At 44.2% G+C, this 24,748-nt stretch overlaps 1 protein-coding gene across 2 annotated transcripts in view; it reads right to left on the bottom strand.

Annotated features, from left to right (window-relative positions):
* Nucleotides 1-2,769: 2,769 nt before the first annotated feature.
* PDGFRL (platelet derived growth factor receptor like) overlaps nt 2,770-24,748 on the bottom strand; it is a 75,125-nt gene continuing 53,146 nt past the window's right edge. For both annotated transcript variants that reach the window (XM_006080151.4, XM_025279348.3), the window contains 4 exons: nt 22,867-23,018; nt 11,121-11,414; nt 5,816-5,955; nt 2,770-4,263 (listed from right to left, as the gene is read on the bottom strand). In XM_006080151.4, coding sequence (XP_006080213.1) covers nt 4,075-4,263; nt 5,816-5,955; nt 11,121-11,414; nt 22,867-23,018 — 775 coding nt within the window. In that variant the 3' untranslated portion in view covers nt 2,770-4,074. The remainder of the gene's footprint in view (nt 4,264-5,815; nt 5,956-11,120; nt 11,415-22,866; nt 23,019-24,748) is intronic.

Below are 24,748 nucleotides of genomic sequence, written 5' to 3'. Positions count from 1 at the left end.
AGTTGTCAGTGTAGACATCTCTGCAGAAGCCATGGAAGGAAGAGCAATAGTTGCTGGAGTTAGGATTCTTTAGTTAGGATTCTTTACTACCGGCCAGCTCGGCCCTCTGCCCTGGCGGGGAAGAGGGGGCCACAGCAACAGCTCTGATTTGCCTGGGTCTGTACCTTCTCTGCATCCCTTTGAGTAACTTGTTGATAAGCAGCCTTTCAGTGTTCAGCCATGTCAGTTGAAACTAGCTAGATTTTTTTTTAACTTACCCATGTGAACGTGAAATACTACAATTCATTTTTCTCAGGCTATGAGCAAACACAGAACCCTAATTTTGCATAAAAAGAAAAGAAAGAAAGAAATCTGTATAAAGAAAGAGCAGTACCCATGGATTGCTCTCTGCCTTATTTTTAGCTTGATCTGAGCTATTCTCAGTGATTTCAACTGGCTTCTTCTCTCCCATCCCCATCCCCCCGCCCCTCTCTTCCCCATCCAGAGCCACAAAAGCAAACCTTCCACCTCCTTCCTGCTTTTCTCTGGGACAGGGAATATGCTTTGCCAAAGCCAGCTCATCTTCAAGGTGCTGACCACTTTTCCAAATAAACCAGGGCCTGGTTCCAAAAGTACAAATTTGGGGACATCCCAGAGAGATTAAAGAACAAAAAAGGGTCAATAGCTGACAGAACTGGGGAAGACAGGATTCGGTGCTTATGGATGACTAGGAGCACCTTGCTAATAGAGCAGGCTGCGGAGACAATGCTAAATTTTCACATACCTTTGAAGAATCCTCCCGTCCTGGGAAAGACAGCAGAATGGCTAGCCGGTGAGAGGAAAATGTGGCCTGTCCAGCTCATCTCCAAGTTGCATTCAGTCTCTTTTCAAAACATCACTTATTACCTCCCCCAGTTCTAATATGATGGGGGAAATAGAAGGAAAAACTGTGGCGTTTTTTTCTCCCTCTCTGCATGTTTCAAGCTTGTGCTGTCAGTATTTACTAATCAGCGTAGCTTTTATTCAATGGCTTTACAAATAACCCCTATAGTAAGAACAGGTTCAGGCCACTAGAGGTGGATCTTTGAGTTGTCACTTACACACACACACTACAAAGCAGAGCTCAAATTTCTCCAAGCTAGGCTTCAACAGTACATGAACTGAGAATTGGCAGATGTTCAAGCTGGACTTAGAAAAAGCACAGGAACCAGAGATCAAATTGCCAACATCTGTTGGATCATAGAAAAAGGAAGAGAATTCCAGAAAAACATCTACTTCTGCTTCATTGACTACACTAAAGCCTTCAACTTTGTGGATCACAACAAACTATGGAAAATTCTTAAAGAGATGGGAATACCTGACTGCCTTACCTGCCTCCTAAGAAATCTGTATGCAGGTTAAGAAGCAATAGTTAGAAGTGGACATCAAACAACAGACTGGTTCCAAATCGGGAAAGGAGTATGTCAAGGCTGTATATTGTCACCCTGCTTATTTAACTTATATGCAGAGTACATCATGAGAAATGCCAAGCTGGATGAAGCACAAGCTGGAATCAAGATTGCCAGGAGAAATATCAATAACCTCAGGTATGCAGATGACACCACCCTTATGGCAGAAAGCAAAGAAGAACTAAAGAGCCTCTTGACGAACATGAAAGAGGAGAGTGAAAAAGTTGGCTTAAAACTCAACATTCAAAAAGATCATGGCATCTGGTCCCATTACTTCATGGCAAATAGATGGGGAAACAGTGACTTTATTTTGGGGGGCTCCAAAATCACTTCAGATGGTGACTGCAACCGTGAAATTAAAAGATGCTTGCTCCTTGGAGGGAAAGCTAGCCCCAACCTAGATACCGTATTCAAAAGCAGAGCCATTACTTTGCCTACAAAGGTCCGTCTAGTCAAGGCTATGGTTTTTCTAGTAGTAGATATATGGATGTGAGAGTTGGACTATAAAGAAAGCTGAGTGCCAAAGAATTGATGCTTTTGAACTGTGGTGTTGGAGAAGACTCTTGAAAGTCCCTTGGACTGCAAGGAGATCCAACCAGTCAATCCTAAAGGAAATCAGTCCTGAATATTCTTTGGAAGGACTGGTGCTGAAGCTGAAGCTTCAATACTTTGGCCACCTGAGCCGAAGAACTGACTCTCTGGAAAAGACCCTGATGCTGGGAAAGATTGAAGGCAGGAGGAGAAGGGGATGGCAGAGGATGAGATGGTTGGATGGCATCACCAACTCAATGGACATGAGTCTGAGCAAGCTCTGGGAGTTGGTGATAGGGAAGCCTGGCGTGCTTCAGTCCATGGGGTTGCAAAGAGTCAGACACAACTGAGCAACTGAACTGACAAAGTGGACTGATATTCATGATGCATTGTTTGTTTTGTTTTACTAGTGATTGTGTCTACAGTCTTTTATCTCTGACACTTGACTATGTATGTAACCTTTCATGTTCATTTCTGATAAATGGGAACGTAGGTTCACTGCCACCTCCTGGAATCTCTCTCTGCTTACTTTCCAAGCTGTCCTCAACATCATTAGCCAAAGTGGGTTTGCCATCCATTCCCTGCACGTGGTAAATCTTATGCTGTTCCCTGTGTCCTCCATGCCATTTAGGTTCTGGTAATCGTTCTGACACAGTTAATACAAAACGTCTTCAGAGAATAGGAGACGATGAGAGAGGAAACAAAACAGAACTTTAACATTATCTTGAAAACAAATGTTACCACTTAGGATGCAAAATGTTGGTACATCATAAAAATACGAGTGTGGAAACAACCATAGTTGTGCTCAGTTTGGAGTGATGGAAAGTATTTGACTTTAATCAAATAAATAATGCTGGAATATTCAATATAAGGGTTGTATCCTCTGACATAGTTCACTCTCCAAAGTGTTATCTAGTTTGAACCATAGTTTCCTAGGAATTTCCACTGCAACCACAAAATTGGACATGAGCTGAAGTGTAGCTCCCAGAGCTAGACCTCAAGATTTTCTAAATTCAAAGCTATGGGTATTTGAGAAATAATAAGCTTTTACTGGTCTTAACAATAATTTCTGCTGTATAACATAAGAAAATTGGAACAGCTACAGTCTATATATTTTGAAGGTGGTAAAAATAAGCCTAAAACAAGTGGAATCTTCCTCAACCTGTGCATCTATTTTATATTGAAAGTTAAACATTTAAAAACACATGCTGGGCTTCCTTGATGGCCCAGTAGTTAAGAATGCACCTTGCAATGCAAGGGACACTGTCTCGATACCTGTTTGGGGAAGATCCCACATGCCGCAGAGCAACTAAGCCCATGCAGCACAACAGCTGGGCCAGTGCTCTAGAGCCTGTGAGCTGCAAGTACTGAAGCCCACGCGCCCAGAGCCTGTGCTCCACAGTGACAGAGAAACCACCGCAACGAGAAGTCAGTGCAGCGTGACGAACAACAGCCCCTGCTCCCCACAACCAGAGAAGGCCCGCGTGCAGCACCGAAGACCCAGGACAACCTATATAAATAATCTTTAAAAAAAAACGCTGTTGTTCGTACTGTCTAATCTAGAACTAGTAATTCTGAGTGCAGCAGTTAAAAAACAAGTTTATATAATATTTTTTGATACTTCATATCATATAATAGTTCATGTATAGTTGAACTATATATATATAAAATCACTGCATTCTTAGATTCTCTCATAGCGTGGTTATGATACCAAAGGGAATATTAGGTATTGCCTCACACATTGCTGCCAATGAGTGCTTCCGGATGTACTTCAAACCGACTTAAACAACGAGCACTTAGCCCATTTTTTTTTTTACTTTTTACAAAAACTTGCTCCTTTAATAGAAAATGATTATATAAAGTTGTTTACATATATGCCTTCTGAGTAGAAACCCTAGAAATGCATATACGTAGGTCAGCAGTCAGAATACATGCTTTCTGCTAGGAGAGTTAGCACTTGTATAATTAGACCAATGACTTCCTTTTAGTTTGGAGGTCTGGGTCTGACTCACAAGGCAGGGCCTGGGGTTTGGCCCTGGCAAAGACAAAGAACTTCGGAGCCGGCTGTGGACACCAGTGGGCTTTCCGTCCACTCATTTAGACTTCATCTTCCAAGTCAGGAAGACTCCACAGTGGTGGCTACTGTGGTCTGTCCTTGGAGATTCTGAGCAGTGCAGATGTAATAACCTGCGTCAATGGTCTCAAAGTCTTCGATGCTCAGGACACTCTGGGAGATCCTTGTGGTGTGCCCAAGTCCTCTGTGGATCAGCCGCCAGGAGTCCTGAATCGTCACGGGCCTTTCATCCTGTTGAACAACACCCACGGGGACTGGAGCACAAACCACACGCTGCTCTCAACAGCTCCCATTCATCTGACACTGCTGAGTATCCCTTTCAAAGCGCAAAAGACATGCTCCTACAGGACTATTTGGTATGCGCAGCTCATGGGAGCTCTGATACTGTCTAGTCAGTTTAGGCTGCATTTTTTTTTCCAAGCAGGGCCTTGAATTTCATTATGCTGTTTGGCTCTCCCTGCCCTTTTCTTCAAGTTTCTACTTAATATGAATTTTACTCTTTTGGAACTTCAAGAATGTGGGGCTGGTATTAGGCATAAAGATACAGATAAATTTTTCCACCGCTCTGCTGTTGGCACTGCTCACGTTCACCCCTTGGTGCAGTGGTTCTTAATCACAGAACTTAGAAGCCTGAAGCACTCACCTTGTAAATGAATATGAGCTCGCAACTGCTCAGATTTGGGGGAGGGAGACACGATTAGTCCAATGTGCCCTAGGACTGCAGTGGGCGGAAAGCTGTGCCCGGGATGGATAATATTATACCCGAGGTGACTTCACTCCCTATTTCTAGAAAGTGAGATGGTCACTTCAGAGATGCTTCCTCCAACTTCAGTGATAAGTAGTGTCTTCTGAATTAGTTTAACACAATCGTAATATTTACAGTATTACTGAATTAATACCCTTTCTGCTAATACTTAGCAATGTAAAGAAACCAAAAAACCTCACATGCAAGCTATTAATGTTTTCTAAATGGGACAACACTTTAGAAACAAGTACCTAGCACTGGGAAAGCACCATTCTCCAGGGAGAGTTATCTTCCACCAATCACAGCCCTTCGACCAGAAGCATATTGGCTGCCAAGTACATCTTAGGATGCCAGATCCAGATCTCTTCTGGCAACAAGGGGATTGTTCCATGTTGGTAGCGAGGCTGTCTATTTTAGTGAGCAGAACAGGCCCATGGCTGCATGTGCTGGAGGTGCGTTTATGGCAAGTCTATTTTAAGATAATCTCGGCCTCATGGCACCTTTTCCAAGGCCTGGGTTTACATGCTGACTTGGTGGGTGTCTGCTCAGAGTTCTCTGCCCCGGGGACCAACTTTTACATGGAAAAGGCTAAAGGACTCCAGAAGGAAGGTAGATTGGCCTCCAACTAATCCAAAGTTAAGACTGCAAATTGAGGTTGGGGTTGAAGAAAGGAGGCCCCCTCCTTTCCTATTCATGCCCTTGTCCCTTCCTTCAGGTTCATGAAGAAAAGAGGGTACATTGACTAAATTACCTAATGGAACTCAGTCACTTTTTCCTGTTCTTTAAAAAAAAAGCCATTTATTGGCTTGGCCAAAAAGTTCCTTTGGGTTTTTCTGTAACAGGAAAAAACCTGAATGAACATTTTGGGCAACCCAATATAAACATAATTGAAACATTTTAGCAGCAAACCAGCAAGTTCTTGCCCTAGCAGGGCTCCATGCGTCTCTCACACATCTTAAGTGACCGTCCTCAGCACTGACTGGGGGTGAATAGGGAACTAGACACTAGAGCAGCTGGCCAAGGCCGGGCCATGCTTACCTTCTGCCCTGGGTAGGTCCACCTGAATTCCACCTCCACGTCTGGCTCCCCCAGGACTGTACAGAGGACACTCACATCATCCCCGCCCTTGACCTTGTTCGAGGATGCCAAGATGGTCGTTGACGGAGGGCCCCTGGGAACTGGAAGTGAGCAGAGGACAGCGATGTGAGATGCCATCCATGGGCAAGGGTGGCAGACACAAACCAACAGACGTGTCCTCTTCTCTGGGCAGATATGGGACATCCCTGCCTTTCTTCAGCTGCCCAACTAGTCTCTGACCTGCTCTGTCCACTACTTGGGGTTTTATGATGCCTCTTCTCTGTCTACCTTGGTGGTCCAGAATGGGGTGGACATCCAGAGACCCCCAGACATTCCACTTGTAATGAGACAAGCCCAGAAGATCTGCGAGGAGCTTGTGTGAATGAAAAGGTGGAGAGAAGGGGTTTGGGAGCAGAACAAGGGGAAGGAAGACACGGCGGTCTGGAGAGAGGACCACCGACAGGGGAAGACAGGTGTATGGCTCGGTAGCTTCAGGAGGAAGAGGAGCGAGTCAGGATCCACCAATGGGAGAGACACTTGCAGGAAAAGCATGTGGGATCTTGCCTTCACAGCATTGCAGAGACAACATTCTTCATCAGGCTCAGTCCACTCGAGTAATTTTGAGGGCAGCATGGATCCAGGAATGTGCTGGGAGAGGAGGCTAAGGCAGGGAACCAGCCAGACATGGTCTCTGAGCCCCGGGGCCTCCATTCCAGCAGAGGAGGTGCACCCTCAACAGGCCACTGTGTGGTGGGTTTAGAACCTGAGCTGTGGGAAGAATCGAAGGAGAAACCCAGAGTGTCGCGGAAGTTCAGGATGGTCTGGAAAGCATGAAAGGTTTCCTTAAGGGATGAAGGCCTGCAGGGAAAAAGGGAGGGACCAGCAGACAGGCCCTGAGGGGAGTAGAGGGGAACCCTGGGGAGGGCAGAGGCCAGCCCTGCAAGACCTTTCAAGCCATATGGAAGATTTTGACTTTGGTTCTAGGAAAAGTTCATTAGTTAAGAGGTTCATTGGTTCAGTGGTTCATTTAGCCCACAGAATGGTTTTAACTGGACCAATAATCAGTTACTGGGTAGAAGATAGAGAAAGTGTGGGCATGGAAGAGACCAACTGTAAAGGCACTCATGTTAGACCAAGGAAGAAGTGATGATAGTTGAACTCTTTTTGCAGTAGGATGGACAGCAGAATTCACGGGCTTTGATGGAATGAGTCAAAATGACTGGGAGGAGCTGGGAGTGTTTCCGGTTCCTGTACCCTGGAACTGCAGCGCCATTGCTGGGATGAGGGCAACTGAAGAACCAGGCCTGGGAGGAAGGCCCAGAGCTCAGGAAAGGGCCTGTGAGGCACCTCAGCGCAGGTGTTAGAGAGACAGTTGGGTACACGAAGCTGGGGAGCCAGGCCACATCCATTCCCCCCGGAGTGACTGGTACACAAATATGCAGCAGCGTGTGGCTATGGTCGAGACCACCCAGGAGGACCAGGAGGACAGACAAAGAAAGTGCCTGGGGGGAACTCCAACATTTAAAAGCTAGGAGAGGCAGCTCATTCTATGAGGCCACCATCACCCTGGTACCAAAACCAGACAAAGATATCACAAAAAAGGAAAAATACAGGCTGGTATTACTGATGAACATAGACATAAAAATCCTCAACAAAATACTTGCAAACCAAATCCAAAAACACATTAAAAGGATCATACACTACGATCAAGTGGGATTTATCCCAGGGATTCAAGGATTCTTCAATGAATGCAAATTAATTTGATAATCATATTAACAAACTAAATAAAAACCAAATGATCATCTCAATAGATGCAGAAAAAGCTTTTGACAAAATTCAATGCCCATTTATGATAAAAAACTGTCCAGGAAGTGGGCACAGGTAAGTATTCTATTACCTCAACATAATAAAGGCCATATGTGACAAACCCGCAACTAACATCATTCTCAGTGGTGAAAAACTGCAAGCATTTCCAATAAGGTCAGGAACAAGACAAGGGTGCTTACTCGCACCACTACTCTTCAGCATAGATTGGGAAGTCCTAGCCACAGCAGAGAAGAAAAGGAAATGAAACAAATCTAAACTGAAAGGGAGAAGAAGTAAAACTATCACTGTTTGCAGATGACAAGATACTAAACATCAAAACCCTAAAGACACTACCAGAAAACTACTAGAGCCCATCAGTGAATTTGGTAAATTTGTAGAATTATAAAAATACACAGAAATCTATTGCTTTCCCATATACTAACAATGAGAGATCAGAAAGAGAAATTAAGGAAACAATCCCATTTACCATCACATCAAAAAGAATAAAATACCTAGGAATAAACTTACCTAAGGAGGCAAAAGACCTGTATTCAGAAAATTATAAAATGCTGAAAAGAGTGAAAGTGAACGTGTTAGCTCAATCATGTCCAACTCTTTGTGATCCTATGGACTGTAGCCCGCCAGGCTCTTCTGAACTTGGGATTCTCCAGGCAAGAATACTGGAGTGGGTTGCCATGCCCTTCTCCAGGGGATCTTCCTGACCCAGGGATTGAACCCAGGTCTCCTGCATTGCAGGCAGATTCTTTACCATCTGAGCCATCAGGGAAGCCCCATAAGATGCTGATGAAAGAAATAAAAAATGACACATACAGAAGGAGAGATATACCATGTCACTGTCAAAATGACTGTACTACCCAAAGCAATCTATGGATATAAATGAAATTTCTATCAAATTACCAAAGGCATTTTTCACAGAATTAGAATAAAAAAACTTTAAAATTTGTATGGAAACACAAAAGTCCCTGAATAGCCAAAGGAATTTTGAGGAAGGAAAATGGAACTGGAGGAATCGGCCTCCCTGACTTCAGACTTTACTACAAAGCCACAGTAATCAAAATAATATGATTCTGACACAAAAACAGAAATATAGATCAATGGGATAGGACAGAAAGTACAGAGATAAACCCAAGCACCTATGGTCACCTAATCCATGACAAAGGAGGCAAGACTATACAATGCAGAAGAGACTGTCTCTTCAACAAGTAGTGAGGGAAAAATGGACAGCTACATGTCAAAGAATGAAATTAGAACACCTCCTAACACCACACACAAAAATAAACTCAAAATGCATTAAAGACCTAAATGTAAGTCTGGATACTATAAAACTCTTAGAGGAAAACACAGGCAGAACACTCTCTGACATAAATTACAGCAAGATCTTTTTTGATCCACCTCTGAGAGTAACAAAAATAAAAACAAATATAAATAAATAGGGCCTAATTAAACCTAAAAACTTTTGCAAAGGAAGCCATAAACACAATGAAAAAACCCACAAAATGGGACAAAATATTTGGAAAGTGATTGACAAAGGATTAATCTCCAAAACATACAATCTGTTCATGTAACGCCTTATTAAAATAACAAAGAACCCAATCAAAAATGGGCAGAAGATTTGAATATGCATGTCTCCAAGAAGACATATAGATGGCCAAAAAGTACATGAAAAGATGTTCAACATCACTGTTTACTAGAGAAATGCAAATCAAAAGTACAATGAGGTATCACTTCACACCAGTCAGAATGGCCATCATCAAAAAATCTACAAACAAGAAACACTGGAGAGGCTATGGAGAAGGAACCCTCCTATCCTGTTGATGGGAATGTAAACTGTTACAACCATTATGGAGAACAGTAAGGATATTTCTTTAAAAAACTAAATACAGAACTACCAAATGATACAGCAATCCTACTTCTGGGCACATATCCAGAGAAAACCATAATTCAAAAAGATAAATGTACCCAGTTATTCATTGCAGCACTATTTACAATAGTCAAGATATGAAAGCAACCGAAGTGTCATTGACAGAGGAATGGATAAAGAAGATGTGGAACATATATATACAATGGAATATTACTCAGCAGTAAAAAAGAATGATGCCATTTGCAGCGAAATGGATGGACTTACAGATTGTCATACCAAGTAAAGTCAGACACAGACAAATATATGATATCACTTATATGTGGAATCTAGAAAAATGTTTCAAGTGAACTTATTTACAAAACAGAAATAGAGTCACAGATGTAAAAAAATAATCTATGGTTACTAGGGGGAAAAGGCAGGGGAGGGATAAATTGGGAGATTGGAATTGACATATACACAGTACTATATATAAAAAAGATAACTAATAAGGACCTACTGTATAGCACAGGGAACTCTACTCAATACTCTGCAATGCCCTATATGGGAAAAGAATCTATCTAAAAAAGATTGGATACATGTATACCTGTAACTGATTCACTTTGCTGTACACCTGAAACTAGCACAGCATTGTAAATCAACTATACTCCAATAAAAATTAAAAAAAGAAAAAACTTGCAAGAGGCAAAGAGCTGGCAAAGATAATGAGAATGCTGTGGCTGAAGAAGTAGGGGGATATGGCACCAGGGAAGAGGGGCGTTTTATGTAGGCAAAGTAAAATCTAGAAGGACGAAGACAGAAAGTTGTCTGCTGAACTTAATGGCCTGGGAGGCCCTTCCGCCAAGGCTGCTTTGGCTGAGCTAAGGGAGAAGACTGAGGAGCCGGGTGGGAGGGAAGCACCCCGATCGGGCCGGGGAGGGCTCTTTCAGGGAGTCTGGCTGTGATGGAGGAGAGAGATGGCTGCAGCGGAGGGTGGCGAAAGGAGGCTTGAGAGAGTAGGACAGCAGTGTTGGAAGCTGTGGCCTCATGAATAAGCCCCAGGGCTGAGACCCAGAGTCATGAAGGAGCCCAAATTCTCAGAGAGCAGTCAGCTCTGGAGCCACCCATCCTATCTCAATGATGCCTGGGCAGGAACAGGGCTGCAGAGCACTCTGCCTCACACGAGGACCATCAACCGGGCTCATGTCAGAGTGCTCCAAGCGAAAACAGGAGAGAGTCCCTCCTCTCCTCCCTCGCAGGGCTGGCGAGTGTGCCTTCTCTCCTGGAGGTCGGGGGAGACGCCCCCGCCCCTGGCCCCGGCAGCCAGGATGGAGAGCGCAGGATGCCGTGGGGATGTGGGCCTGCTGCTGATCACGCACGCGGAGCCTGGATCAGAGAGAGCGTTAGAAGCTGAAGAGAAGGGAGCTGGGGGTGGGGGGAAATCATAGGCAAGGAAGTAGAGCATTCTAGAAATGACAGTGCTGCAGAGGAGCCTTTAAGGACAACCATCTGTGCCTCCTACTCTCCCACCATCACTGGGGACAGCCGTACCCCACACTGACCAGCCGGAAGGGGCTCGTGTCTCGCCCCGGGGGGGCTTACCCTCGGCGTAGAGCAGCTGGTACTTGACGGAAATCTGAGACTTGCCCCCCGCCTCTGCCTTGCAGTAGACCACCCCCTGGTGGCCGGAGTGAGGCTGCAGATACACAAAGCCTCTCTTCAGGTCGTAAACGATGTCCGTTCCGTTGGCCGGGATCTCCTTGGCCGGGAACTCCCTGTGGAGGGTGACCTTGGCCGACAGGACGGTCACTCGGCAAGGAACCACAGCCTGCCTGTCTGGGTTCAGGTAGACGACATCAAAGTGACTGGGAGAAGGTACGAAGAGTTCACCTTTCTCTGCAAAGGGAAAGACACGGGCTCATTTAGTCTGGAAAAACAGGCTGAGAACACTTAAAGTGATACTTACATATTCAGGGCACAAAGATGAGAGGGGATCGGCAGTGTACTTCAAACATGGAGTCCTTAGCAATTGAAAAGGCTATTTTAACACATTAAGGGCTTCCCTGGTAGCTCAGAGGGTAAAGAATCTGCCTGCAATGCAGGAGAACTGGGTTCCATCTCTGCGTGGGGAATCTCCCCTGGAGAAGGGAATGGCAACCCACTCCAGTATTCTTGCCTGGAGAATCCCATGGACGGAGGAGCCTGGCAGGCTACCATCCGTGGGGTTGCAAAGAGTCAGACAGGACTGAGCAACTAACACTTTCTTTCACTTTCATTTTAATACATTACTGACCAGGGGATTTTTGCAGAAACTAATGCCTGTGGCCATCGATGTGGGTAACAAAAGACGTATTAATATGTCTCTGGTCAGTAAGTTGTTAAAAAAAAAAAATGAGTTTCCTTTTTTTGGATGAAGGATATTACTGCCTGTCTTCTTCTTCTTTTTTTTTTAATTTTATTTTATTTTTAAACTTTACATAATTGTATTAGTTTTGCCAAATATCAAAATGAATCCGCCACAGGTATACATGTGTTCCCCATCCTGAACCCTCCTCCCTCCTCCCTCCCCATTCCATCCCTCTGGGTCTTCCCAGTGCACCAGCCCCAAGCATCCAGTATCCTGCATCGAACCTGGACTGGCAACTCGTTTCATACATGATATTTTACATGTTTCAATGCCATTCTCCCAAATCTTCCCACCCTCTCCCTCTCCCACAGAGTCCATAAGACTGTTCTATACATCAGTGTCTCTTTTGCTGTCTCGTACACAGGGTTATTGTTACCATCTTTCTAAATTCCATATATATGCGTTAGTGTACTGTATTGGTGTTTTTCTTTAGGAAGCAAAATCAGTATTAACTCAAGCCCAAATCAGGCCCACTGGTTTACCCCACTGAGGAAGCAGTGAAGGAGACTGGTTTCCTTGTGCTAAGAGCAGTTTTAACACCTAGGAACCGTCTGCCGTGTCTCTAGAGAGGTCAGCCCCACAGCCCTTGCTCAGTAACTGGGAGGGACTTCCCCACTCAGCAGAGCCTCTGAGACAGGCCCAGTGTGGTGCCGGTGTCTCCACAGCCCAGAGGACCTCATTTCTGCCCAAGGTCAGTGGAAAGAGGATTAAGCAGGGACACACAAGGAGCCAGCTAGTCTCGGGTTCTGAGCTCTGTTTTGGCGGCCATTGGGCTGGGACCTTGAACCTGTTTCTTACACTCTACCTGTTTCCTGAGAGATCACCCTGCGTGTTCTTTAAGCTCTCAATGGTGGCATTTTTTTTTTTTTTCCAGTTAAGGCATGTGGGGTCTAGTGCCCTGAGCAGGGATTGAACCCAGGCTTGCTGCACTGGGAGCGAAGAGTCTTAGCCACTGGACCACCAGAGAAGTTCTGATGATGGCATTTTTATTTTAGAGAAATGAGAACTGGTTTCCTTGTACTTTGCTCAGCACAGTCAAGGGACTCTGAAATTGTGGGGTGTGTTTTTTTTGTTGGGGGCATGAAACATTAAATACTTTGTTTTCTGGATCATTCCATGAGAGATTATAGTGATTGCTAAGAGAAATCATTGAACTGGATCACACCCCAACCTTTGTTAAATTGTCTATGTTTTCCAGCCATATTTCTGAAACAGTTATTCTTGGCTTGCCTCACCTGCCTTTGTGCCCTAGTTGTATGACTTTGTTTTTTACATTGAGAATAGAATTCCTGGACACAATAGCAAATGCCATCACGGGCCAAGAGTTCTTTGCCTATAAGTATTATAATATTTTTAATAATACCAGCTTCTCTAATGTGGAATCATGGCTCAGGAAATCTCCACCTTTTGTAAGACTTTCCATCAGGCCAGGCAGTTGGCGCCACTTCACAATATATTGCCTTTCAGGCTTAGGCAAGGCTACCTTGGTCAACATCTTACCTAACAGCCCTGTGTTCAAATGGAGTAAGTCCATGTGGCCTTGTATGTGTCACTTCATCTCTCTGTGCTTCAGTATCCCTGTTTCTAAAGAGAAGAATCTGGAGTATTTGTATTAAAGATCTCTTTGTCAGTCAGTTCAGTTCAGTCGCTCAATCATGTCTGACTCTTTGAGACCCTATGGATTGTAGCACACCAGGCTTCCCTGTCCATCACCAACTCCTGGAGCTTGCTCAAACTCATGTCCATTGAGTCCACTGATGCCATCCAACCATCTCATCCTCTGTCATCCCCTTTCCCTCCTGCCTTCAATCTTTCCCAGCATCAGGGTCTTTTCCAGTGAATCAGTTCTTTGCATCAGGTGGCCAAAGTATTGGAGCTTCAGCTTCAGCATCAGTCCTTCCAATGAATATTAAGAGTTGATTTCCTTTAGGATTGACTGGTTTGATCTCCTTGCAATCCAAGGGGCTCTCAAGAGTCTTCTCCAACACCACAGTTCAAAAACATCAATTCTTTGGCACCCAGCTTTCTTTATACTCCAACTCTCACATCCATACATGACTACTGGAAAAACCATAGATTTGAGTATACAGACCTTTAAAGGCAAAGTAACGTCTCTGCTTTTCAATATGCTATCTAGGTTGGTCATAACTTTTCTTCCAAGGAGTAAGCATCTTTTAATTTCATGGCTACAGTCACCATCTGCAGTGATTTTGGAGCCCAAGAAAGTAAGATATCTTTTTAGCAAATATTTAAGGAAGGTGTGATTGTCAGATTCAGAAAGAACTTTTGTTTTAAGGTTTTGTATAGGAATCTGACCCCTTCATGGATCACAGCCTTGTCGTGCAAAGGCGTTTGTGTAACTCAGTGAAGCTATAAGTCATGCCATGTAGGGCCACCCAAAATGGACAGGTCATGGTGGGGAGTTCTGACAAAATGTGGTGCACTGGAGCAGGGAATGGTAAACCACTCCAGTATACTTGCCGTGAGAACCCCATGAATTGTATAAAAAGGCAAAAAGATATGACACTGAAAGGTGAGCCCTCCCAGGTCGGAAGGTGTCCAGTAGGCTACTGGGAAGAGTGAAGGACAATTACTAATAGCTCCAGAAAGAATGAAGCATCTGGGCCAAAGTGGAAACAACACTCAGTTGTGGATGTGTCTGGTGATGAAAGTAAAATCTGATGCTGTAAGAACAGTATTGCATAGGAACCTGGAATGTTAGGACCATAAATCCAGGTAAATTGGACATGGTCAAGCAGGAAATGGCAAGAGTGAACATCGACATCTTAGAAATCAGTGAGCTAAAATGGACAGGAATGGGTGAATTTAATTCAGATGACCATTATCTCTACTACTGTGGACAAGAATCCCATAGAAGAAATGGAGTAGCCCTCACAATCAATACAAGAGTCCAAAATGCAGTACTTAGGTTCATCCTCAAAAAACAACAGAATGATTTCAGTTCATGTTCAAGGTAAACCATTCAACATCACAGTAATCCAAGTCTATACCCCAATCACTGATGCTGAAGAAGCTGAAGTTGATCAGTTCTGTGACGACCTAGAAGACTTTCTAGAACTAACACCAAAAAAAGAGATGTCCTGTTCATCATAGGGGACTGGAATGCAAAAGTAGGAAGTCAAGAGATACCTGGAGTAACAGGAAAGTTTGGCCTTGGAGTACAAAATGAAGCAGGGCAAAGGCTAACAGAATTCTGCCAAGATAATGCACTTGTCATAGCAAACACCCCTTTTTAACAACACAAAAAACAACTTTACACATGGACATCACCAAATAGTCAATCCTGAAATCAGACTGATTACATTCTTTGCTGCCAAAGATATAAAAACTCTATACAGTCAGCAAAAACAAGACTGGGAGCTGACTATGGCTCAGATCATCAGCTCCTCATAGCAAAATTCTGGTTTAAACTAAAGAAAGTGGGGAAAACCACTAGGCCAGTCAGGTATGACTTAAATCCCCTATGAATATACAGTGGTGGTGATGAATAGATTCAAGGGATTAGATCTAGTAAACACAGTGCCTGAAGAACTATGAATAGAGGTTTGGAATATTGTACAGGAGGCAGCGAACAAAACCATCCCAAAGAAAAAGAAATGCAAGAAGGCAAAGTGGTTGTCTGAGGAAGCTTTATAAATAGTTGAGGAAAGAAGAGAAGGGAAAAGTAAGGGAGGACAGGAAAGGTATACACAAATAAATGCAGAGTTCCAGAGAGTAGCAAGAAGAGACAAGATGGCCTTCTTCAATGAACAGTGCAAAGAAATAGAGGAAAACAGCAGAAGGGGAAAGACTAGAGATCTCCTCAAGAAAACTGGTAATATCAAAAGAATATTTCATCTAAAGATGGGCATAATAAAGGACAGAAATGGTAAAGACCTAAAAGAAGCAGAAGAGATCAAGAAGAGATGGCAAGAATACCTAGAAGAACTACACAAAAAGGATTTAATGACCCAGTTAACCATGATGGTGTGGCCACTCACCCAGAGCCAGACATTTTGCTGTGTGAAGTCAAGCAGGCCTTAGGAAGCACTGCTACCAGTAAAGTTAGTGGAGGTGATGGAATTCCAGCAGAGCTACCTAAAATCCTACAAGATGGTGCGATTAAAATGCTGCACTCAATCTGTCAGCAAATTTAGAAAACCAGCAGTGGCCACCTGACTGGAAAAGGTCAATCCTCATCCCAATTTCCAAGAAGGGCAGTACTAAAGAATGTTCAAACCAGCAGACAATTGCACTCATCTCCCATGCTAGTTAGGTTATGCTCAAAATCCTTCAAGCTAGACTTCAGCATTATGTGAACCGAGAACTTGCAGATGTTCAAGCTGGTTTTGGAAAAGGCAGAAGAACGAGAGGTCAAAGTGCCAACATCTGTTGGATCATAGAGAAAGCAAGGGAATTGCAGAAAAACATCTACCTCTGTTTCATTGACTATGTTAACGTCTTTGACTGTGTGGATCACAACAAACTGTGGAGAATTCTTAACGACATAGGAATACCAGACCACCTTACCTGCCTCCTGAGAAATCTGTATGCAGGTCAAAAGCAAACAGTTAGAACTGGACATGGAGCAACAAACTGGTTCCACATTGGGAAAGGAGTACGTCAAGGCTGTATATTGTCAGCCTGCTTATTTAACCTCTATGCAGAGTACATCATGTGAAATGCCAGACTAGACGAAGCACAAGCTGGAATCAAGATTGTGGAGAGAAATATCAATAATCTCATATACACAGAAAACACTACCCTTATGGCAGAAAGTGAAGAGGAACCGAAGAGCCTCTTGATGAGAATGAAGAAAGAGAATGAAAAAGCTGGCTTAAAACTCAATATTAAAATAACGAAGATCATGGCAAATGAAGGAGGAAAAGTAGAAGCAGTGACAGATTTCCTCTTCTTGGGCTCTAAAATCACTGAAGATGGTGACTGTAGCCATGAAATTAGAAGACAGTTGCTTTTTGGCAAGAAAGCTATGACAAACCTAGACAGTGTGTTGAAAAGACATCGCTTTCCTGATAAAGGTCCATATAGTCAAAGCTATGGTTTTTCCAGTGGTCATGTATGGATGTGAGAGTTGGACCATAAAGAAAACTGAGCACTGAAGAATTGATGCTTTTGAACCATGGTGCTGGAGAAGACTCTTGAGAGTACCCTGGACTGCAAGGAGATCTAACCAGTCCATCCTAAAGGAAATCAGTCCTGAATATTCATTGGAAGGACTGATGCTGAAGCTGAAACTCCAATATTTTGGCCACCTGATACAAAGAACTGATTCATTGGAAAAGACCCTGATGCTGGGAACAATTGAAGGCAGGAGGAGAAGGGGACGGTAGAGGATGAGATGGTTGGATAGCATCACCAAATCAATGGACATGAACTTAGTCAAACTCCAGGAGATGATGAGGGATAGGGAAGCCTGGAGTGCTGCAGTCAGTGGGGTCTCAAGGAGTCAGGAAAGACTTGTCAACTGAACAACAGGAATGTGAACCAGTGTGCAAACCCAGTAGAATAAGCAAACAATTTGAATTTCAGAACACAAAAGTGAGGCCTTACTTCCTATACTGTAATCCATATTTTGAAAGAAGGAACCACACCAGTTGCTTTAACCAATAGAAAAATAAAATGTATTTGCCAAGTGAATGGAGTAAGCAAGGCTGCAGGAAGAATAATGAATGAGTAAGCAAATTATTATCTATAAATTAAATCTGTCCAGTTTTCATTTATTCATTCCTGGACATTTATTAAGCATACACATATTTTTATTAATTCAACTGAATTGCTGTAACTTGATAAATTACAAAAATTTAATTTCTTTTAAAGTAAAAAAAAAATCTGCCATTAGTAGAATCCATGTACCCAAAAAAAAGTGTGTTCAAGTTTATATTTAAAATTATGGATCACAAATGCTTCCACAAATATGCTTGGTATCTACTCAAGTGGATGACATACATTGCTTTAAAAAAACAAAACACATGGAAACTTAAGATTTTTAAAAAATTAGTTAATAGGCGATAAACTAAAATCCAAATTATAACAAACTCCACACTTGGTAAAATGCTGATTCATACGGTTTTACCACATGTGTAAACTGGAGCCCATGCCTCTTACTATGAGGAAGCCCTACTGCTGGTAATGTTTCCCTCCACTCCCCTGCCTTGATCTGGGAGGTGGTTACATGATCTGGGAGGTGGTTACATGATCTGGGAGGTGGTTAACTTGAGGATCAGTCACTGAGCTGGGACTGAATTGTGATTTGTGTATTTCCCGCAGTATAAGTCATACTTCAATACAAAGTTAGAGCAGGGGAGAAGCAAAAGTCTCTGAGAGCCTCCTGGATGAAGATTGAATACAAATATAACTTGTTCAGTTCAGTTCAGTCGCTCAGTCGTGTCCGACTCTTCAAGACCCCATGAATCGCTGCACGCCAGGCCTCCCTGTCCATCACCAACTCCCGGAGTTCACTCAGACTCACGTCCATCGAGTCAGTGATGCCATCCAGCCATCTCATCCTCTGTCGTCCCCTTCTCCTCCTGCCCCCAATCCCTTCCAGCATCAGAGTCTTTTCCAATGAGTCAACTCTTCACATGAGGTGGCCAAAGTACTGGAGTTTCAGCTTCAGCATCATTCCTTCCAAAGAAATCCCAGGGCTGATCTCCTTCAGAATGGACTGGTTGGATCTCCTTGCAGTCCAAGGGACTCTCAAGAGTCTGCTCCAACACGACACTTCAAAAGCATCAATTCTTCAGTGCTCAGCTTTCTTCACAGTCCCAACTCTCACATCCATACATGACCACAGGAAAAACCATAGCCTTGACTAGACGGACCTTTGTTGGCAAAGTAATGTCTCTGCTTTTGAATATGCTGTCTAGGTTGGCCATAACTTTCCTTCCAAGGAGTAAGCGTCTTTTAATTTCATGGCTGCAGTCAGCATCTGCAGTGATTTTGGAGCCCAGAAAAATAAAGTCTGACACTGTTTCCACTGTTTCCCCATCTGTTTGCCATGAAGTGATGGGACCGGATGCCATGATCTTAGTTTTCTGAATGTTGAGCTTTAAGCCAACTTTTTCACTCTCCTCTTTCACTTTCATCAAGAGGCTCTTTAGTTCCTCTTCACTTTCTGCCATAAGGGTGGTGTCATCTGCATATCTGAGGTTATTGATATTTCTCCTGGCAATCTGGATTCCAGCTTGTGTTTCTTCCAGTCCAGCGTTTCTCATGATGTACTCTGCATATAAGTTAAATAAGCAGGGTGACAATATACAGCCTTGACGTACTCCTTTTCCTATTTGGAACCAGTCTGTTGTTCCATGTTCAGTTCTAACTGTTGCTTCCTGACCTGCATACAGATTTCTCAAGAGACAGGTCAGGTGGTCTAGTATTCCCATCTCTTTCAGAATTTTCCAGTTTATTGTGATCCACACAGTCAAAGGCTTTGGCATGGTCAATAAAGCAGAAATCGATGTTTTTCTGGAACTCTCTTGCTTTTTCCATGATCCAGCGGATGTTGGCAATTTGATCTCTGGTTCCTCTGCCTTTTCTAAAACCAGCTTGAACATCAGGAAGTTCACGGTTCACGTATTGCTGAAGCCTTGTAGCAGTTGCTTAATCAAAAATTGCACAAATTAACAGTCAAAAGCAGCTTCACAGTGTTTACAATCAAACTCTAGGAAACACACATGCATAATGGATGCCAGACGTTTCTCTGTGTGGGTGGTGGGGAAGCACACCTTCTGAGAGACTCCAGAGCCAAGAGCCTCCATAACAGCCCATCTTGGTTCTCTAATGTCTGAAAAGACAAATTGCTAAACCCTATCCTGAAAATTCAACTGGACTCTCAGTGTTGAGGAATAAGAAAACAATACAATCCATTCAGTCACAGCTCTGATGCAGGTTTTTTTGGAAGTTCAAATGTTGATTTTTCAGCCTTCCTGTGACACCCAAAAGGGCTTCCATAAATTAAGAAAGAGGATCCACCTCCAGAACTTAGAGAACCTATTACCCAATGAGACTTTCTGCTCAAAGTTAGGTCTTCAGTTCAAAAATCTCAGTTTTAATAACCATTATTTGGGGAAGACACAATAGTGCTAATCACAACAAAGAATTTTCATTCTGCAATTTGAAACATGGTATCAGTCCTTGTCCAGAATAACAGGTCCCATGAGTCTTAATTAATCTCCTTTCCACTGCTGCTTCCTAGTGTGGTACCATTCTATGGGCATGTGGTACCATTCTATGGGCATGTGGGCACTTCTGGGTGGTGCAATCCAGAATGAGGCTCAGAAGCAATGGCCATGAACACCTGTCAGCAATTCTGACGATGCCAGTTACGCTAGCTTATGTGTGTCTGTCAATCTTTCCATCACCTTGTCTTAAAAGTAGGTTAAGGGACTTCCCTGGTGGTCCAGTGGCTAGGACTCCACGGTCCTAATGCAGGGGGCCCAGGTTTGATCCCTGGTCAGGGAACTAGATCTCATATGCTGCAACTAACAATTTACTCGCTGCAACTAAGACACAGCACAGTAGTCAATCACTCAACAAGTCAGTTGATCGATCAATCAATCAATGGGTTAAGGCAGTAAGAACACTGGATCCTGGACCAGAAAAAAGGGATCTGACTCTACTCTGCCACTTGAAGTCAAGGAATGTGGAACAAGTCACCTCGCCCTGTTGTATCTTAGCATCAGCATTATTATTTCTAGTGTGCAGAGTCGCTCAGTTATGTCCCACTCTTTGCAACCCTATGGACTGTAGCCCACCAGGTGCCTCTGTCCATGGGATTTTCCAGGCAAGAATACTAGGGTGGATTTCCATTCCCTCCTCCAGAGGATCTTCCCAACCCAGGGATCGAACCTACATCTCCTGTGTCTCTTGTATCGCAGGCAGATTCTTAACCCACTGAGCCATCAGGGAAGCTTCCCTGATTATTTCTAAAAAAGAGATAATTAGCTTCTGCTAATTTCCTCAGAGCTTTGTGGAAATTAAATGAGATGCACGTGTTTCCAGAATCACAGAGCACTCTGCTGATGTATCTGCTTGCCAGAGAGGAGCTCTTTGGGCAGGATGGGAGAACATGTGAGATTTTGCTGAAGTGTTCATTAAAGGTCAGAGCCTATGGTTATCTGAACTGTAGATCTGAGTCACGGGAAATCTAGAGGTACAACAGATGGATTCAGGATGTAGACAAACCTCATGACAGAGCCTACTCAGACACTAAGGAGGCCTCCTGGCTTCACCTGAAACGCCTCAGACACCAGAAGCACCAGGGCATGGCATTTGAAAGATTCCGGAAAGCTGTCCCTGACCTCTGAGTCTTGTTGGAGAACATCTTCCCCAAATTTTAGAATATAGAGAGCTCAGCAGCAGAAAAGGCTGGCAAGCCACTCTGCAGTGCCTGCTTCTCCAAGTGCAAGTTCCGCCTGGGAAACCTGGACCTGGCCCTGCAGGGGAGGAGAGGCCCCTGACCTGCAGTCTCAAGGACTGACACTTGGGCGCAGGTGTCAGGGTTGGAGCCACTCCAGCCTGTGGAACGCTGTCCCAAACCTCAGCTCATGGTCCTCACAAGGACAAACTCAAGGAGACCGTTAGCCAGGCATTCTCTGACAGTGGCAGTTCCAGAAAGGAGGTCACCAGAGATTGTGAGAGCGCAGGGACTGGACGTGTACAGCCACACCATGCAACAGAGCTCTCTGTGCTGATGGCTCTTCTGTCTCCACTGTCCAGGAGGGTAGACACTGGCCACAGGTGCCAATGAAGCACTTGAAACATGGCAACTGTCACTGAGAAACTGAATTTTTAACTTTGTTTAATTTAAAAGAATTTTAAAATATATTTGTATAGCCTTGGCATGGGAGAGAATTTTTTTTTTTTGGTTGTGCCTCATGGCATGGTGGGATCTTAGTTCCCTGACCAGGGGTTGAACCTGCATTCAAAGCACAGAGTCTTAACCACTGGGCTGCCAGAGAAGTCTCGACCTTGTTTAATTTTAACTAATCCCCAATGACATTTGAATAGTCACACACGCCTCAACTTCAAACCCATAGTCTCAAATCCATGCCCATACCATCTTCTTTCCCTTGACATCAGTCAGTTCAGTCACTCAGTCATGCCCGACTCTTTGCGACCCCATGGGCTGCAGCATGCCAGGCTCCCGTGTCCATCACCATCTCCTGGAGTTTGCTCAAACTCACATCCATTGAGGCGGTGATGCCACCCAACCTTCTTGTCCTCTGTCGTCCCCTTCTCCTCCGCCTTCGATCTTCCCCCTGACGTAGCAGATCAGTTACTAAGGTTTTTTGTTGTTGTTGTTGTTGTTGTTTTTTTTTTTAGTTACTAAGTTTTATGTGAGTGTGTGCTTAGTTGCTCAGTCACGTCCGACTCTCTATGACCCCATGGACTGTTTCCCGCCAGACTCCTCTGTCCGTGGGGATTCTCCAGGCAAGAATACTGGAGTGAGTTGCCATTTCCTTCTCCAGGGGATCTTCCCAATCCAGGGATAGAACCTGCATCTCTTAAACCTCCTGAATTGGCAGGCAGATTCTTTACCACTAGTACCACCACATGTCTGCTGGCTGCCGTACTGGACAACGCAGGTACAGACTCTGGGACCACAGAGTTCTGGGTGCAAATTCTGGTCCAGCTACTTCTTACCATCTAACCTGAAGGACTTACTTAATCTCCCTCAACCTCAACTTTCTCATTGAAAAAAAGTACATTGTAGTACTTACCCTGAAGAGTTATTCCAAGACTTACATGAAATAATTGATGTAAATTACATGATAATTGATGTAAAGCCTGATTTTTCAGAGTCTGGGAAACAGGGAGTGTTCTCATTGTCCTTATCTGATAATCAGCAGACAGAGGGAACCTTTAATATGGGCAAGTCCAGAAGCCTGGAGAGTTCTGCCAATGCAGCCAGCCTCTTACCTGTGAAGAAGATGTAGGTGGAGCCCGTCTTGGCCTCGTCCCTCCTGCAGACATAGCCGGTGCAGAGCTGTCCCCAGCAGCTGAACTCACCCGTGTCGGCTGCCGTGGAGTTGACCAGGGTCAGCTGGCCGTAGCGTTCATGCTGCTTCACACTGTCAACAAGAGCACAGCCGGTCACCAGGGCCGGGACCCGGCACCCATCTCTCTCCGCTCCATCGCCCTCACACATGAAGCCCCGAGGCTCCAGGCAGAGGGCCCTTCTCAGAGGGCGCTGATGAATAAAAGGGTGTACTGGGGGGAAAGTGTGTTGGGGGTAGGTGAGGAGGCAGAGGGGAAAGCCTTTCTTAGAAGCAGGCTAAGACAATAACATTTGACATCAATGACAATGACATTTTCTCAAGAGAAGACATTCTCTTCGACCCCAGAACTGGGGTTTCCTTAAGTAAAATCACTGGTGCGTTGCAATGCAGCCGCACACATTCAGCCACAAAGACTTGGGTGGGCGTTTTGCCTTCAGCTTTGGTTTCTAATGAGTTTATTTAACAGCAGTCAAAGTGAATGAAAGCACACAGCATTATCCAGGATGCAAAACCTCTTTACTCAGTAAGAATAAGTCTCTGAACACAAGCTTGGAATCTTTGAGATGCTGAATTACTATATTTCAGATAAGAACTGCCCCTTAAGGAAATCAAACCAGTCCATCCTAAAGGAAATCAATCCTGAATATTCATTGGAAGGACTGAAGCTGAAGCTGCAATACTTTGGCCACCTGATGCAAAGAGCCAACTCACTGGAAAAGCCCCTAATGCCAGGGAAGATTGAGAGCAGGAGGAGAAGGGGATGATAGAGGATGAGATGGTTAGATGGCATCACCAATTCAATGGACATGAGTTTGAGCAAACTCTGGGAGATAGTGAAGACAGGGAAGCCTGGCGTGTTGCAGTCTGCGGGGTCTCAAAGAGTTGGACACGACTTAGCAACTGAACAACAAGGAAAAAATGCATTGGTTGCTAAGATGTGGAGCCCCAATCATGTACCCACCTTTGGTCAAGTATTTAGAGCTTTGGGGCACTTTTCCCCTGGCCTCACACTTTTTCTACTTTATTTCCTCATTTTTTATCTCTTGTATTTTTCTTGTGTTGCATGTGAATATACTTGCCAACCCCTTCAGGTCCTTGTTGAAATGAGGACAGAAAGAAATATGTATTATTATTATCTCTGGGATTAGCTGATTGTTATAATTCCCTGTATTATATTATGTTAGGAACCCAGATGTATCATCCTTGGGTTTGACCCCCTCCTCTGCCTACCCTCCATGGCCTCAGCCTGGGAGGATTCCAAAATAAATGGTCCTAACTGAGGATGAATCTCCAATACCCACACGTCTCACCCCTCTGGGATCCACATACTTTTCTGACACAGTCGAGATTCTTCGGTTGTAGGTGGCAGTAACATCGGTGGTTTGGTCACCACTTTAAATTTAGCACGCAGCACCACGTCTGGCTGGTTGGTCTTCAACACAGCCTGTTCTGGCCTCTGCGGAATGGCTGCTCAGCCCACCAGCTCTGCCAGGAGGTGCCTCTGTACTCCCACTCGGCCAGTCAACTGCTTCCTTTCAACTGAACGGAAATCTCTCCTCCTTCAGGAAGCTTCTAATTAGAACCAACTCAGGAATCGCCCTGCGTTCTCCCAGTGACGTAACCGGCCCCCTCCCGCTCACCCATCCAGTACCTCTGGCTTCCAGTTACTACAATGGATGGGGACAACTTTGAGGGCAGGGATTCCGCCCTATTTGCTTTGTATTCTCCGAGCAACAAATCTGTGCACAACACAAAGCAAAAATTCTCTAGAAACAAGGAGACTGAAATGAAGTTGCACAACA

The sequence above is a fragment of the Bubalus bubalis genome, chromosome 1 (assembly GCF_019923935.1).
Source record: "Bubalus bubalis isolate 160015118507 breed Murrah chromosome 1, NDDB_SH_1, whole genome shotgun sequence".
Taxonomy (NCBI): domain Eukaryota; kingdom Metazoa; phylum Chordata; class Mammalia; order Artiodactyla; family Bovidae; genus Bubalus; species Bubalus bubalis.
This window is presented reverse-complemented; position numbering and strand designations above follow the sequence as displayed.